Here is a 15,952-nt window from a genome sequence, read left to right on the forward strand (position 1 = left end):
ACTGAATCCGGACATGGGTATCGAGTATTGTTAAAGGTGGCCTCCTCACCAGTGCTTGAGTCATAGCAAGGCTGTTGTTGTTTCACATCGATCTGTCCAGTGAGTCATCATTCATAAATGTCCGCCTGCTTGAAAAGCTCGACTTGGGTTTCCTGTATGTGTGTGTTTTTAAAGTGCTTCGTACTTGTTTACAGGTCAGCATTGCAATCAGCACGGCAACCTAGCCCTTGTGATAGAGGTTACTTTGAGCCATGACTCATACTTCCTTTAAAACAGTTTCATTATTATTTTAGAGACATTCATTTTTAAAGTGCAGTAACTTAATATACCTACCCTTAATACAAACTGATATGCAGTAGTAAAGTCGCTGGTATGGAGGGTAGACATTATAGATTTTGAAAGTTCACAGGATTCTGTTATAAATCTAAGAATACCATTTACTGTTCATACATGCTAATTCTGGATTTATTACTTAGTTGTTATTTCCCAGTGTGAGATTTGATGAGTGCCTTATTAATCATTTTTGCATGACTATTCTATTTGAACAATTTACATATGTTTATGTCTTGCATTTTGAAAGAGAGAAAAGAATTATATTCTTTTCAAAAACACTGAGCTCAAATAAAGATTTAAAGGAAAAAGGAAAGTCAATCCCCCAGAAAAAAATTGAAATTCGAAATTGAAGCTGAAATAAAAATGACAGCTGTAACATGTAACCTAGTTTAAATGGAAAGCTTAAAAACCTCACTTGGCAAAAAACATTGATACCTTAAAAATCAACTTACATCTCTCTAATCACTAGAAATGCTCAGAAGAAAAATCTTAATTACTTTAACCTAGTGACAGATAAAAAAAATCATATTTTCGCATAGTTATGTAAGCCTTCATTCAGGCTCTCTGTTATTTAATTTAATAACTTTTCCGCCCAAATTCTTTGTGTTGTGCTTCCTCACTTCGGTAAACACATCTGACTCACTTTTGTTGTGAAGACTGCAGTTTTTAATCAAGACTGAAAGAAGTTTAAACTTTACAATTTTATTGACAGAATTTAACTAACTTATGTTACACACTCTTTTTTAACAAGTATTAATATATAAATATGTATTATATGTATACTCCTGTAACTCGTATATCCTGTTGAGGCTGAAATGTATACTTCTGTACTAAAAGAATGCTCATTTTCTTAATCCAAAAGGCATCATCTGCTGTGTAACACAGACTGTGTGAATATGCAGGCATGATTTAGCCGCAAATTTGCTTGGTTATGCAGTAAACAAGCATAAACATTTCAACTGGATCTCCAGTTTTCTAAGGGCAGCTTCTGTGAAGTTTGTTTCCCTGTATCTTTAGGTATTTATGAGCTGTTCCCCTTAGATGGTGTTTGTGGTCACTGGGGTTCTGATCATGGTTCTGAGATCCTACAGCAATGGGCGTTAGCCAGTTCAGCCCCTCTCATAAGCACACCCCATTTAGGGCCTGTGGGCGCGTGCTGTGGATTTTAATGGGCTTGAGTAGCAGCCTGTCTGTTGGGGAGAATTCCTGCATCCCTTGTAGGTCATGGAAATGTTTGTCTTGGTTTCACTCCTGTAATTTTCCAGATTTAAGTACCTCTTAATCTGGCATTCTGGTGCCACCAAAGTGCTACTTTGCAGCAAAGCTCTAATTAAAGATATACAAAATACATATATTCCAATCAGTGGCTAAGACAATCAATCAGCTAAGACAGTGGGGTTTGTGTTTTCCAGTGCATGTGTTCCATCAGGGAACTCAAATAATAGGGGCTTCACAGCCCACCATATTGTTCCCGAGCAATCATGGATTTGAGATTGCTCTGCAAGTATTTGCAGGTGTGAAGAAGAAGACTGCACTGCAGGTTGAATATGAAGTGCAGATAGGACACTCGACAAAAATGCTTTTGGAATGAAATGGAATAATGCGATAATAAACATTTCAAAACGATGCCAAACATAAAAAATGATATACTTGTTCTAAACAGACCTGTTCTTGGGAATCATTACATCTTTGCTTCATTGATCTGGCATGATTGTTAGTTTAAGTGTATCATTATGAAGCGGAAAATGATGATGCTTTTCAGATGGCTGAACTGAAAAGTAGGGTGAATTGTTAATCAGAGACAAGCCTGTGAGTAGTTTGTTTATCTGACATAACTGTCATTTTTAAATGATTGACTAGTTTTTCTGAACTACTTAGAATCTGGGTCTCCAACAGTAAGGGGACGTGAACAATCACATTGCCAAGGTGCATAGCCCTGCTGCCCTCAGCACCTTGAGCACGTGTCTATGTGGAATTTACATGGTCTCCCTATAACCATGTTGGTGTTCTTCAAAGTGCTCCAGTTTCCTCCTTCCTCTGAAGGACATGCAGGAGAGTTTGATTGGTTACATTATCCTTCATTGACCCCTGCTTGCCATGAGGCATGGTACCTCATTACTGTCTCCTGATATTCAGATTCAAGTATGGGCTGCATAGATGGACTGCACATATGTGGGTGGGGGGTGGGATGTTCAAAATTTGAGCAACTCTGCTAGTGTTTGAGGATAGGCCTACACATGGAGAAAGTCTAAATGCTTTTTAACCTAACCTAAAAGACTACTAAAAGATTACTAATCATGTTTCTGTTAAGCCTGCCAGGTGTTATTTAAGCAGAGTGCTTTAATTCTTCCGTGAAGTGTTTTTTCATAGATTTTTTCTATTTTGTAATAATTCAATGGAACCAATTAGTGACCATACAAAAAATAGGTTGGCATTCTTTAGAATTCTTTTCATGCAAAAATGCAAAACGTTGATATAAATCAGAACAAGTTGATGAGTGATAATGTACTAACATGTAAAAAGCAAGGATTGCCGCAATACTAGTGTTTTCTGTAAACTTATTCTAAATCAGTTGTGGCTGGTATCGGTCAGCAGGATTTTATAAAAATTCACAACCCCATCTAACAGGAAAATGTGAGTGGAAATCTCTCACCCTTTTTATTTTGCTGTTCACCTGCTGTTTCTGAGTCTTAATGGCTCTACAAAGCAGTCCTTTTTTCACAGTGTAGGGAGTATATTATGCAACAACATTCATCTGTTTTCTCTCTGGCATTATGCAACTGTACAATGTTATTTTTAAAGAGGAGAGGAGTCTTATTTTCTTCATCTGTTCCTAATTTTTGAGGTGGTGGCAGAGAGGGGTGGGGAATAACACTGTATAAATAAAAATAATATGTATTTTTAAATGTATGATTTTAGCAGGTTTGGGATTTTATTTAAAAATGAAATTCTGTCTTCCCCTGCCCTTTTCTCTTTGTCCTTTTTGTTCTCGTCTTGCTTTATTGTCCTTTTTTTTGCTATTTTCTGCTTTTTTTGTTAGCTTCATCCATTGTACTATCCAGTCTTCAGGTGCTTCCATTATGAACAAAAACAGGTTCTGTGCTGAAATTTTTTGAGAAATCATATGTTGAAGCCCAGACAAATAATCTGTGGATTTACAGTTATTCCCTGCCTTTAGTAAAGGTCCATCCATCAATTTTCTAAACGCTTTATCCAATACAGGGTCACGGTGAAACTGGGGCATATCATGGCAAACAAGTGGCAAAAGACAGGATGCACCCAGGACATGGGGTACTTGGGATGGGATACTTCAATCGCAGGGCACACTGACATGGGGCCAGTTTTTCCCAGGTTTTGACAGTATATCTTTGGACTGTGGGAGGAAACCGGAGTACCCGTCAAAAACCCACGTGAACACGTCAAAACCATGCAAACTCCGTGCAGCTAGCATCCCATGACCAGAATTGGACCCAGGGCCTCTGTGCCACCATGCTGCCCATTAGTAAATGTAAACAAAAGAAAATGGATAAAAATACATAACAGTCGTGATTGGATATTATGTAGTTAAAGTGAAGGTGTAGAGTCTAAATGGTAGGGGGCTTGGAGTGAGTGAATTCTGTTGAAGTGCTAGCAACCCTCTCCAAAGATTTTGTCACTGTGGCTACTGTAGTACTGGCCTGCCAGCTTCTGGAAGCTTCTGGGCAGGGGGACTTGTGCAGCCCAAGGCCAGGCCCAGGGCAAGAGCTGGCTGCCTGGAGGGAAACAGTCCCAGCTGTTAGAGTAGCGGCCTGGCAGATCTCCTGGTGCATCCCTTGTGGGGATAGCAGACATGACTCAAATATGCTGGCTATGCACCCGGCAAATTAATTTCTGTAAACAATTAATAACATGTCCTAATGGCATCCCTCTCAACTGGCTCCAGCAGAACATCAAAACCTGGTCACATATGTTCTCATTTAAGTCAAATTAGGCCCTGTTTCTAGGCCATAGTTGTAAGCCTACAGTAAGTGTGATACTCCAAGTCAGCACATGGAGATGTCTAGTGAGAATGCGCAGTGCTGGAGGGCAGCCTGTCACTTGTCTGAAGCATGTTAGCACATAATGGACATGCAAGTGGTACAGCACCTGCGACATCCTGACTGTCCAGTAAAAACCGTCAAAGGAGGATTTCTGAAATTATGCACACCTGAAGCCTGCTTCTAATAACAAAGCATTTTAACACTGTTGAAAATACTGTACATGTATAATTGATCTAGACAGTTTCTGCATATATATCACTTTATCAGACTTTTTTTGTGATTGCTAAAATTTTGATGGAGAGACATTGATGTAGAATAATTATTTAGGTTGTTCCATTGTTTATTTTTTTAATTATCAGAAATACAATTATAAGAAGAAATGTCTCCTGTTTTTATTGTGATCTTGTACTGTTTAGGAGATATAATGAATAAGCATGGCAAAAGTATGGTCTGTTCCTTACAAAAACAGTCCGTTGTATTAAAACCTGAATGCTGTCTTAAGAATTTTGAATTGCTACAGTATATTCCTTTCCCATGTGCACATGTAATAAATCTGTTTAGTACCGACTGCTGAATTTGTTTAAGGAAGACTTTATCCTTACAACTGTGTATGAATTTTCTTGTCTTTACAAAAAAAGCTCTTTGCCATTATAGGCTTAAAAAATGTAAGTTTCAAAATAAAAGCACTAAAGGGAATGAATGGCTGTAGCTACTGCATGAGTGAACCGATAAATCTTGGATCTTATGCCATCTGCTTCAGGATATTGCAAAACCTTGGTAAAGTTGGTCCAATTTTGTACTGGACCAACTTTACTGTAAAAAAGAAGTTAAGAATTCTCAGGCTGTTCTTCCTTACTGATCATGGTTGTCTCATGATCCCTGAGACTGCAGAATTCTGAAGGGAACTCTACAGATAATTGAAAAACTTGTCTTTTGTTGGGTGTTTAATTGTATTAACACATACACACAAGAAAATGAATAATTTGTGATTTGTTTAGTTGAGTAGATTTGTGGTGGTTTGGGTGAAACATTTCAGCTTCTCACATAACCAAGTAAACATAAGCATGACGGAAGCTGCACAGTTTAGGAATAAATAACAAATATATATCACCTCTTGCTAAATTCACATGACTAGTGTATTTATACACTGGAATTTAAGAAGAAGCTTCACCTGAAATTGAAAATCTTTCATGAGTAGTATAAGACGCTTTCTAGTAAACATAAAATAGCTGAATCTAAACACACTTTAAACAGGAGTGTGGAGGGTTAAAATGATTTTTGGCAAATATATGTGCATTTGCACATTAGTATGCAAGTGTGTATCCTCAAATAGTTCAATACCTTAAGCACTGCAGTTGTGTGCAGTAAATATTAGCTTTTCATATGAATACGGCCACCCTCTGATATTCAAAGGCAGAAATCGTTATTTTTTTTATTTGGCAGTAATTTGTAAACCCGCAGCAGACAGTTCGGTTACATTCAACAAACATTAGGTAACCATTTAATTCAATCAGCATTTTAAACCAAATTCTTTTTCTTGGTATCGCCCTTACTTGCAAATAAATGTGAAGCACAGTGAAAAAACATAGAGGGCTTTTGGTCGCCCACCACGGTCGATGAAACTGAATGATATATATATAAAGATACAAAGAAGAAAGAAGGCTTCTCAAATTGAATTTGAGGAACAGACGCATAAATCACCAATAATGCGAGAGTCACCCTGGCAGGCTGTCAGGCCCAGGATAGGGGCCAGTGACAGGCAATCCAAGCAGTCACCACAGGCATGAAGAAAATGAAGAGCTCACTAGAAGCAGCGAGTCAGTGCAGTCACATTTTCCGTGGGCTTGAGTCCCAGCCACAGAGCTGTAAGCAACAGCAGTGGGATGAAGGGGAAGTCCACTTGTTATACCATTGGCACACTGTGTTCGGCTCCAGCCCTACACTTACTCACGAGCAGCGCTGTAGGTGTTCAGCAGGGATAGAATTCCTCTCTAAACAGTCCCTCCTCCGTCCAGTTTCTGTGGTAGAATTATGTTGCCGAGGATAATTTAGGTATCAACCGGCTGCGGCTTACCTTGTGTATTTTTTTGCCCTTCACTTGCCTGAATGTACCAGTGCATTTCAAGACAAACTGGAGTTCTTGCAAGCCTTACTTCACAAGACCTTTTGTGACTGGAGCCAGGAGTGTGTAAACTCTCTAGTTTTCCATCCAGACATGGATATGCCTAGTGCCTTTATTTATCTGTCTTGCTGAATATGAATGCTGCAGTCATCATGATCTGCTTTTCCGGCTACGTCACCGTCTGTAATTTTGTTAGCAACCATTACAATATATAAAACTGTGCTACCAGTTCACCTACAACATGTATAAAATATCCAGATAAAATTGTTTGAAGTGCATTTTTTCAGCTTCATTTAGCATTTTGCATTGAATTTCATTTAGTTTGTTGTGCCAGTAGAATTACCTGGAAAATCTTAAATTACTTTTAAGTCCTGATGTAGCCATAGCTAAAAAGCAAGGTGTGTTTCAGAGCAGCAAAGAGGTTTTGAAAATATAATAATGAAGACCTTTAACTGCTTTGAATGAGAAGCCATTTATGAATGTATTTATTTTTAGGCTTTCGGTGCTTTGGTGCAAAACAGAATACATAATATGGCAACACGCAAATGTAGCAAATTGTATCCACGTTTAGATGGAAGATTTTTTTGCGTTTTTTGATTGGGATCTGCAAGACACAGATGAAGTCGGTATACACAGGAATTCCCCCTGTTTCAGGAAAAGGTTAATAGGCATAAAAAGGATAGGAAAGAGCAGTAGGCTTCCTTTTTCCACACTCCTTTTCCCCTGTGAGCCAGCAATTCACCAGAGAATGGGTGGAATGTAACAATCCCAGTTCTCCAAGACTACGCCTTCTCTATGACTTTCTGTTTTTTAATTTAAAGTGCAATTATAAAAGCTCATTCACGTTGTGCTGCTATTCAGCAATTTAGTCATAGCTGGCAGGAAATTCCTATTTGCTGTCTTTCACATCCTAGTGGTATTGAAGAACAACAAGAAAGCTGCGGTGCCGAAAAAAGTTTATTAAAGGTGTTAAACTCAAGGCATAAAACTACTTCTGAGACCGGTCTTGACAATCGTCTCTGAAGAATTTAGAAGTTCAGCTATAGTTGTATGTGAATTTCTAATCCATTGTTGCATTTTGTTCAAGACACTCTGTTGTCCCCATTAGAACCTTCCAAAATAGGAATTATTAAATGAACAGCATTTCAAATGGAGAACCTATCTATGGTCTGTATTGATCCCTTTTATACAGCCCTCTATGGAACCCAGCTTCCACAATAATAATGGCATCACAAGCAGTTACTTGGTTTCCGTTGATTTGGTTTTAGAGCATTGTAAATGTCCTATTGGATTTGAGCAGTGTTGCTGCTGACTAAGCTGCGGCTAACACTCATTCTTTTTGAGAAAACAGAACACATTTTAATCTGCACTTCTTAGACACTTTTGACAGAACTGTAGCTTTCCTAAAGGGCTTCACAAGGATTATGAATAGCTTAACAGTGTTAGTGAATCATACAATGTAATTAAAATTAAAAACATTAACATTTAATTAGAAAAGAAGCAGTCTAAAATATCAGAGTATTTTGTACACTACCTTCTATATCCTTTTACCGAAGACACAACACATGAGCGGATCCGGTCAGAAAGCCTAATTAGTGAAAGTCCTCCCAGATAGATAGATGTTTTTTCTTTGTGTATGATATGTAAGCAGTCCCTTGGTGCAAATTCTTTGATTAAATTCTAATTTCTATTCAGAGTTTGTAGAACATAACGAACAACAGATTAAGCTAAGACACTAAGTCCTGCCTCATTACATAGATTATTTTTCTGCTAAACATTATCTTGTTAAAATTCTCACCCAAATTTGGTTTTGTGTTTTCAAACGGTGTCTGCTCACCCACTGCAGCAATACCCCTGCTAGTGCTGAGGATCCTTCTAAGCACTGGCGAGTTTTGATTGTAGAAGTAGTCCAGTTGCGATCCCCCTGAAATTCTGTGTGCGATCTCTGCTTCAGCTTGGCAGTTAAGTTTTCAATGTGTCCACCTAGTGGGAACTTTGACAGAAAAATGGCAAGGCAGTCTAGGACACAGCGGACTGTAATTGCACCACAGATATACTGTGAAGCAGTGCTCTGCAATAAGTTTTCAAAACTCTGCTGATTTCAATCACAGCTATGTCTTCATTTCCAGGTTTATTCTTGAAAACCACAACTTATATTTTTCGCTGTAACTGCTATCAGCATTTTCGTGAATTAGACTGTTTTGAAATACTATGCCTGAGCAAACCCCAAATTTAAATTTCAAAAATATAAATACCGTTGGAGTGCTTGCCTTTCACTGATGCTTTCAATTTATAGCTTGATTTTGAATTTGGTGAATGTAAAGCTTCAGGAAATAGATATGTTTTAGTTATTACAGGCTTTGTGTTTCATTAAGGTTTAATTTTACTCTTTTCATTAATGTAACTGTCATTTTAAAGAAGCAGGACACCTTTCTTAATCTTTTATGAAAAGTAAATTATAAATGAAATCTATATCCAGGAAGGTTTTAATGTTTTGAGACTGTAGACCTTGGTGTGTTCATGACTGTAAACATATGAGCTATAAACATATGAGCTGCAATTTTGCTTTATTGAACTGTTTATCTTTTGTCTTTTCAGGAGTCGGAAGATTCAAATCCGGAACATTCCCCCACACCTTCAGTGGGAGGTCAGTTCTTCAGTTTTGTTACTTTATATTAATTTGTTTTTACTCCCTTTATCTTGCATAGATATAGAAAAATAAGCACAACCTTGGTCAGTGCAATTTCAAAATTGTTTTTTTCTTCATAGAGCTACTGCTTGAAAATATTACATTTGAGATTGCTGTTGTCAATATCTGTTTGTCTAACATTTTCTTGCCAAATATTATTGTTCATTTTTTAAAAGGAAAACATATGTTGAGCAGACTCCTCTGCGAGACACTGTATGGTTTCTTAAGCAGTTTCAATGCCAAAGTTGCCATTCCTTTATCCAATCTGGCTGAATTCTTGTTACCATTTATGCACCTTCTTATTAGTGTCATGTTTTAGTTTTTGGGCCTGAAAAGCTTTAAAAATATCATATTAGCTCTTTTGAATGTGCAACACTTCATGCAAATGATTGCTCTTAAAACCTTAGGAAAGTAACTATAGTGCAGCATTTTAACAGTTTTTTCTAGCAGTATTTGATCTGTCACTTTTATCATTTAGACCCTTTATGTGTATTTTTTTAAGAGCGAGTAAGTGTAAAAAAATATACTTTGTTTAATATCATTACATTTGCTACAACTGTTTATTTTTAATAAGTGAAGTTTTTCATTGATTGATTTATATGCTCTATACAGTTTATATATCTGTCAGCATCTATACAGTGCAAAATGAGAGCATTCTTGAGGGTGCTGTCTATGGGATACCACTTTTAGAGTTTTAAAGAAAAGATTAGAGGAGGTCAAAACTTTGCCCATTTCCACCTACCAACATAAATACTACTGGCTTGCATTGATTTGTTTTTACATCCCTTCCACCACCCACATCGTCACCCTTGCTGCAGCTCCCTAGCTCATTCCTTATTAAAAGCAAAGAGTTGCAACAGCCCAGTCCTTACAAATCGCTTCTACAGTACCTTCTATCATACAAATATTTAGACAGAGATGCCTCTTCAGCAGCTTTGAATGATGTCAGACTTATAGAAGACTCTTTTTGTACTGAATGGAAGCAGTTTTCTTCCAGTTAGTGCATTGGTCTTTATAAACTACATCTTACTCTTTCCAGGTTGTGACAGACTAAAGTAGCAACATGTAAGGAGGTGTAAAGCTTCAGTTTTTGAAACCCTGCTGCTTGTGGTTCAAAACTGTAAACCAAGCTTTTCTTAATATTCCATTTACCAGTGCTGGTTGTTCTTCAAACACACCTGTTTCAGTCTTTACTGTTATAGTCAGCTTGCACCACCAAACCTGGTAGAGTAGGTGTGTTTTAGCTCTATATTTTATTCAAAGCTGTTTGTTTTTTAGGAATTCCTAGAAAGAGGCATGCTGCCGAGTTGCTGCCTGCAAATCAGAATCCCTCTGAGGCATCTGCTGTAAAAGCTGACCCACTTTTGATTTGATTTATTTATTATTTTTGTGCCCCTGTGCTGTAACGTGCAGCATGTTTGGCTGGTATAATGTATGGGTTACATTGTGTCTACAACACAGTGGTTAACCTGGATTTCGGGGCTGTGAGGCAGGTTTATTTTAAGGATTCAGGCAGGCAGGAATCATTAGCAGCTAAAATAAGTAGCGCACAGTGATAGTTTAAAACTACTAGAAGAAGGACCAATAATGCTCCAAACATTTGTATATTATACAGTGCCTTGTAAATTTATTCAGACCTTTCCTTTGGTGTCCCATTTGATTAAATTATAAAATAATGCATATATACTTCTTTAAACTTAATATTGTAATCAAAATTTTAAGGTTTAGATTAAAGACTTCTAAGGGTCAGTTACAGTAAATGTTAGCAAAAACTAAATAAGAAAATAATGAAATATGTTGATTCCTTAAGTATTTAGACCCCTGAAATCAATAAGTAGTAGAGGTACCTTTGGCAGCAACTGTAGCTGCAAGTCATTTTAGCAACTTTGCACATTGGCTTGGTGCAATGTTTGCCCATTTATCTTGGCAGATTTATTAAATCTTTCTCAGCTTGCTTGAGAATCACTTATCAAGAGCTGTTTTCAAGTCTTGCCACATATTTCAATAGGATTCAGGTCAGGACTTTTAACATTCACATCAGGACATTCACTTTCTTATTCTTACATTAGTCAAATGTAGCTCTTGTGTTTAGAGTCCTACTAAAAAGTTAATTTTTGTCTTTCTTTTTCAGTTGGAAGCAGGTTTTCCTCTAATTTTTGCCTGTATTTTGGTCCATCTATGTTTTCATCTGTGTTAACAATCTTCCCACTCCCTGCTGATGAGGAGCAGAAGTATACTATAACACCTCTACTACTGTGTGTGAGAGTAGGGATGGTGTTGACTGAGGAATGGACAATATTGGGTTTTTGTTAGATGTAATGGTTTGTTGTAAACCCTATGCAGGATTTCAGATGTTTTTTAGTTCCATGTAAGCCCTCTTCATGGATTGAACTGGATATGGCTGACCTGTGGATATTTTCTCCCATCTCAGCCACTAAACCCTGTAGAATGTTCAAAGTCGCCATTGGCCTCACAGTGGCAACCCTAATCATTTTCCTTATTTGACCAAGTGTTCAGTTTGAAAGGACAGCCTGATCTAGGACGTATCTAGGTGCTTTACACTTGCTAATGATAGAACTTACCATTCTAAAAGAGATACTGAGGGTCTTTAAAAATCTTTTATACCCTTCTCCTGAGCTGTGCTTTTATATTTTACCTCTGCGATTTTTTTAAATTTTCTTGGTCTTCAGGGTTGAATCTTTGGTTGAAATTAACTGTCTGAGACAGGTGTATTTATTCTGAAAACATGTGAACTCCTATTATTGCATAAAGAGGCCACTCAGCTATTTGTATGGCTCATAAAAGTCATTATCATGTCATTTACCAAACTGCTTTATACCATACGGTGTCGTGGGAAGCTGGAGCCTACCCGGCAAACACCAAGCAAAAGGCAGGGTACACCCTGGATGGGGCGCCAGTCCATCGCAGGGCAAGTCCTACTGAAAGCCAATCATACATGCAAGCCAATCATACATGGGGACCACGGTAAAGGCTGAGGGGGGACATTTGGCTCGGACACTGGAATAATTCCCTACTCTTATCGAGAAATGCCTGGGGATCTTTAATAACCACTGAGAGTCAGGACATCAGCTTAACGTCTCATCCGAAAGACAGCGCCCACTACAGTATTGTGTCCCCGCCACTATACTGGGGCATTAGGACCCACACAGACTGCAGGGTGGGCGCCCCCCGCTGGTCCCACTAACACCACTTCTAGCCACAACCATAGCTTCCCACACTAACACCACTTCTAGCCACAACCATAGCTTCCCAGGAGGTCTCCCATCCAGGTATTAACCAGGCTCAGCCCTGCTTAGTTTCAGTGGGTAGCCAGTTGAGAGCTGCAGGGTGATATGGCAGCTGGCCTCATTAAATTAATTTTGCTTAACTAAATTATTTAGGTTTGTAAAAATGATGCAATCATGACATGTTTGTTTCATATTATTTTCTTTTTATGTTTTCTTTAAATGTGTAGAGTTTCTCTGTCCTTTCGGTTTTCTCAGTTCTCTCTCTAGTTGTATATGTTGTTCTTGTGATTAATGAATTTTGAAAAATAAAAAAGTTGAAAAAAATAACATGATAATAACTCATAGCATCAATGTGTATGATAGTATTAATGCGTGATATGTGTGATCTGATTGTATTTTGTTATTTCTTCATAGGTTTTGGACAGTCTTTTAGCACAGTATGGCACTGTAGAAAACGTGGAACAAGGTAACATATTCATATTACAAACTTCAGGCTGAATGTAATAATACTTTTAGAGTATTTCTGCCAAACATCACTGAAACGGGCACTTCGCATCCTGTTGTTTTCCTACTTGGTATCAGGTTATATGAGTGTCTGACAATATTTTTAATTGCATTTGTATGTATTTTGTAATATACATATATTACCTCATGTGTCTTGCCCCTTGTGCACCTCTAGCCTTGACTAGTTCACTTTATTCAATCTGACTTACTGCTGCATTTCTTGGCACTACCCTGAGAACAACAGAGACAAATCATGTTCATTGCAGTTATTTTTTAAATATTCATTCAGAGTAGTAGATAGCAGTGAACTGGTTTGTACCATGGGGATGGACAGTTTTCTTCAGACAAGATAAAATAAAAAAATAGATGATGACGTATTAATGTTTTTCTCACTCCGCATTAAATTCCTGCAGCTATCCCATATCTCCCTCAATTATATAGCCCTCCAGGTTTTGATCTAAGGACCATTAAAATACTTTCTAACAGGTGTAATGGAACATCAGTGGAACAGGTCTTTGAGTGCGCCACCAGCAGCACTGCAAGCCTCTACTATCTCACCACTGACACTATGTATCCTTACAGTAGAATGTTTCATATAAATAATATCAAAGTAGTCCAGGCTGCAATGATGTCAAAGGAGGGAATATGAAGACTTCAAATGCACCACAACAAGTGTTTAGCTGATCTATCATCTCAGTTAAGGACGGGTGCACTAAAACATGAGCACATGATTAGCAAATGATTAGCTGATCACCAGGAAGTGATTCCACCTGTATATAAAATTAGAAACTTTGTCACTTTTGTCTTAAGCACTGTGATAACAATTCATGCCTAAATCAAAAGACAGTCAGTGATAAGACTGTGACAGTCTTAGAGACAGAATTGTTGCTGCTTATCAGTCTGGGAAGGGTAACAAAGCATTTGTAAACAATATGAAGTTCCATAATTCCACAGTTAGAAAGATAATGTAGGAATGGAGGAAATTCAAGACCATTGCCATTCTAACCAGGAGCAGCCGTCCTACTAAATTCTTTCCAAAATCTAACTGAAAATATGATGCTCCTAGAACTCAAAGATCCCCAAGGTTACATCCAGGGATCTGCAGGCCTATGTCTCTATGGCAAATATGAGAGTTCATGAGTCAACCAACAGGAAAAGATTGAATAAGTATGGTTCTTGGAAGAATAGCTCTCTGTGAAGAACATTGGTGCATGGCCTAAGTTTGCAAAACAGCACTTTCAGGGAAAACATGGAACAATGTGCTCTGGAAAGATTAAATTCAAAAGTGAATTTGTTTGGCCATAATGCATAACATTTTTATCATATTTGGAGAAACTTAATACTGCCTTTGAACAGAAGAACCTCAATCAACCATCAAGCATGATGGTGAGTGTTGATGGTTTGGGCCTGCTTTGGTGCCTCAAGACCTGAGTGTCACAATCTTCATCCCTCCTCTAGAGGGCACTCTGACCCTTTTGTATTTTAGTTTCATTATCATGTTCACCTGCCCCTTGTTCCGTCCATTATTTAAACCTCGTTCCTCTGAAGCTCATCGCTCTGCATTGCAAGATGGATGATTGGAGACCCGCCTTGCATCAAGTCGCCCTACGTCCGCGGCTTGAGGGCATAGGCTTCCGAACGGCGTCCTGACCAAGCTGAGTCCGGGGCTCGGAGCCCCTGGTCTCGTTACTTTACTTTTAACTTTCATGTTCCTAGTTCCATGTCCCCATTCCCTGTTTTTGTCCGTGTCTTGTCTTGGATGGATCTCCTGGTTTTGGATTATGGGCTGCTCCCCGGTTTTCCTATGTGGACTGTCTTGGACTCGTTTGCCTGCGCTCCCCCAATGCACCTGGATCACTGTTGACACCACCCCCTGTTCGCCATCCCTTCCATTCCTCATCATGTTTTCCCTGTAGCCTTTCTCCAGTCACTTCTGGATTATACCGTCTGCACAGGGTCCAAAACAAGCACAGTTACACTGGGTGCCTTGCTATCATTGAGTCCACCATAAATTCCTCACTATACTCAATGTATTCTAGAACAAACAAGCAAACCTATGACAGAATGGCTTGCAAAAAAAGATATTCAGGATTTTGGAGTGGCCAAGTCAAATTCCAGACCTAAACCCTAAAAAGATGCTGTGGTGGAACCTGTGCATGTAAGAAAGTTCTGAAACATCACAGAAATAAAGCAGTTCTCTGAGGGAGAGTGGGCCATAATTCCTCCCAGGTCATGTGAGAGACTGATTAACTCTTACAGGAAATTTGTAATTAAGTTATTACTTAAGTAAGTTAATACTACTAAAAATGGTACCACAAGTTAGTGAGTCAAGGTGTGCACTTTCACACAAAATATTGAATGCTGACTTATGTTTTAAATACATAATGACAAAGTAGACTTTTTGTATGTTATTTGTTAAATAAGGTTAGTTGTATCTCAGACTAGTATCATGATCACTCAAGATCATAACAAAATAATGTACAAACAAGGAGATATATTTTTCCAGCACCTCTGGACACCTTCAGAACTCTGAAATAGCTGCCACAGCATAACACCTGTAACGAACGAGTTCTTTCAGGGCCCTATGCAGACCTATAATATATGTTTCCTCAGTATTAATCATATTTTGAATTCAGTTTTGAGACTTTCTTAGTGATACAGGAGACTCAAGGTTAATTTAATCACAAATTGGAAAAAAAACAAAGGCTTACAAATAAAGTTGAAGATTTGGCGAAGCAAGGTCTCCAGCTCACATTTCACTCAGAGAGGCAGAATTTACTATCATTTCTTTTTCCACGTGAATTTTGAAATTCCTGGATTCAACCCAGTAGCCTAAGGAGGGTTTAAAGGGAAATCATACAACTAAAAATGTAAGCAAGGAATCACATACATTTTTATTAGGGGGAGGGGTGTCAAATTGAAGAGAAGTGGGGTAACAAGGCCATCTGTTCAAGATGGCACCTGTCTTGAAGTTGTTATTGTGTTGGAATGCAGAGGAGCATACTGTAAATCACAATGCCAAGATATCTGTAGTGTT

General features: G+C 38.2%; 1 protein-coding gene across 4 annotated transcripts in view; it reads left to right on the top strand.

The window, feature by feature from the left end:
* igf2bp2a (insulin-like growth factor 2 mRNA binding protein 2a) overlaps window positions 1-15,952 on the top strand; it is a 101,617-nt gene that overhangs the window by 60,774 nt on the left and 24,891 nt on the right. For all 4 annotated transcript variants that reach the window (XM_015359156.2, XM_015359155.2, XM_006636646.3 and 1 more), the window contains exons 3-4: window positions 9,073-9,121; window positions 12,826-12,877. In XM_015359156.2, the coding sequence (XP_015214642.1) occupies window positions 9,073-9,121; window positions 12,826-12,877 (101 nt within the window). The remainder of the gene's footprint in view (window positions 1-9,072; window positions 9,122-12,825; window positions 12,878-15,952) is intronic.

The sequence above is a fragment of the Lepisosteus oculatus genome, chromosome 12 (assembly GCF_040954835.1).
Source record: "Lepisosteus oculatus isolate fLepOcu1 chromosome 12, fLepOcu1.hap2, whole genome shotgun sequence".
Taxonomy (NCBI): domain Eukaryota; kingdom Metazoa; phylum Chordata; class Actinopteri; order Semionotiformes; family Lepisosteidae; genus Lepisosteus; species Lepisosteus oculatus.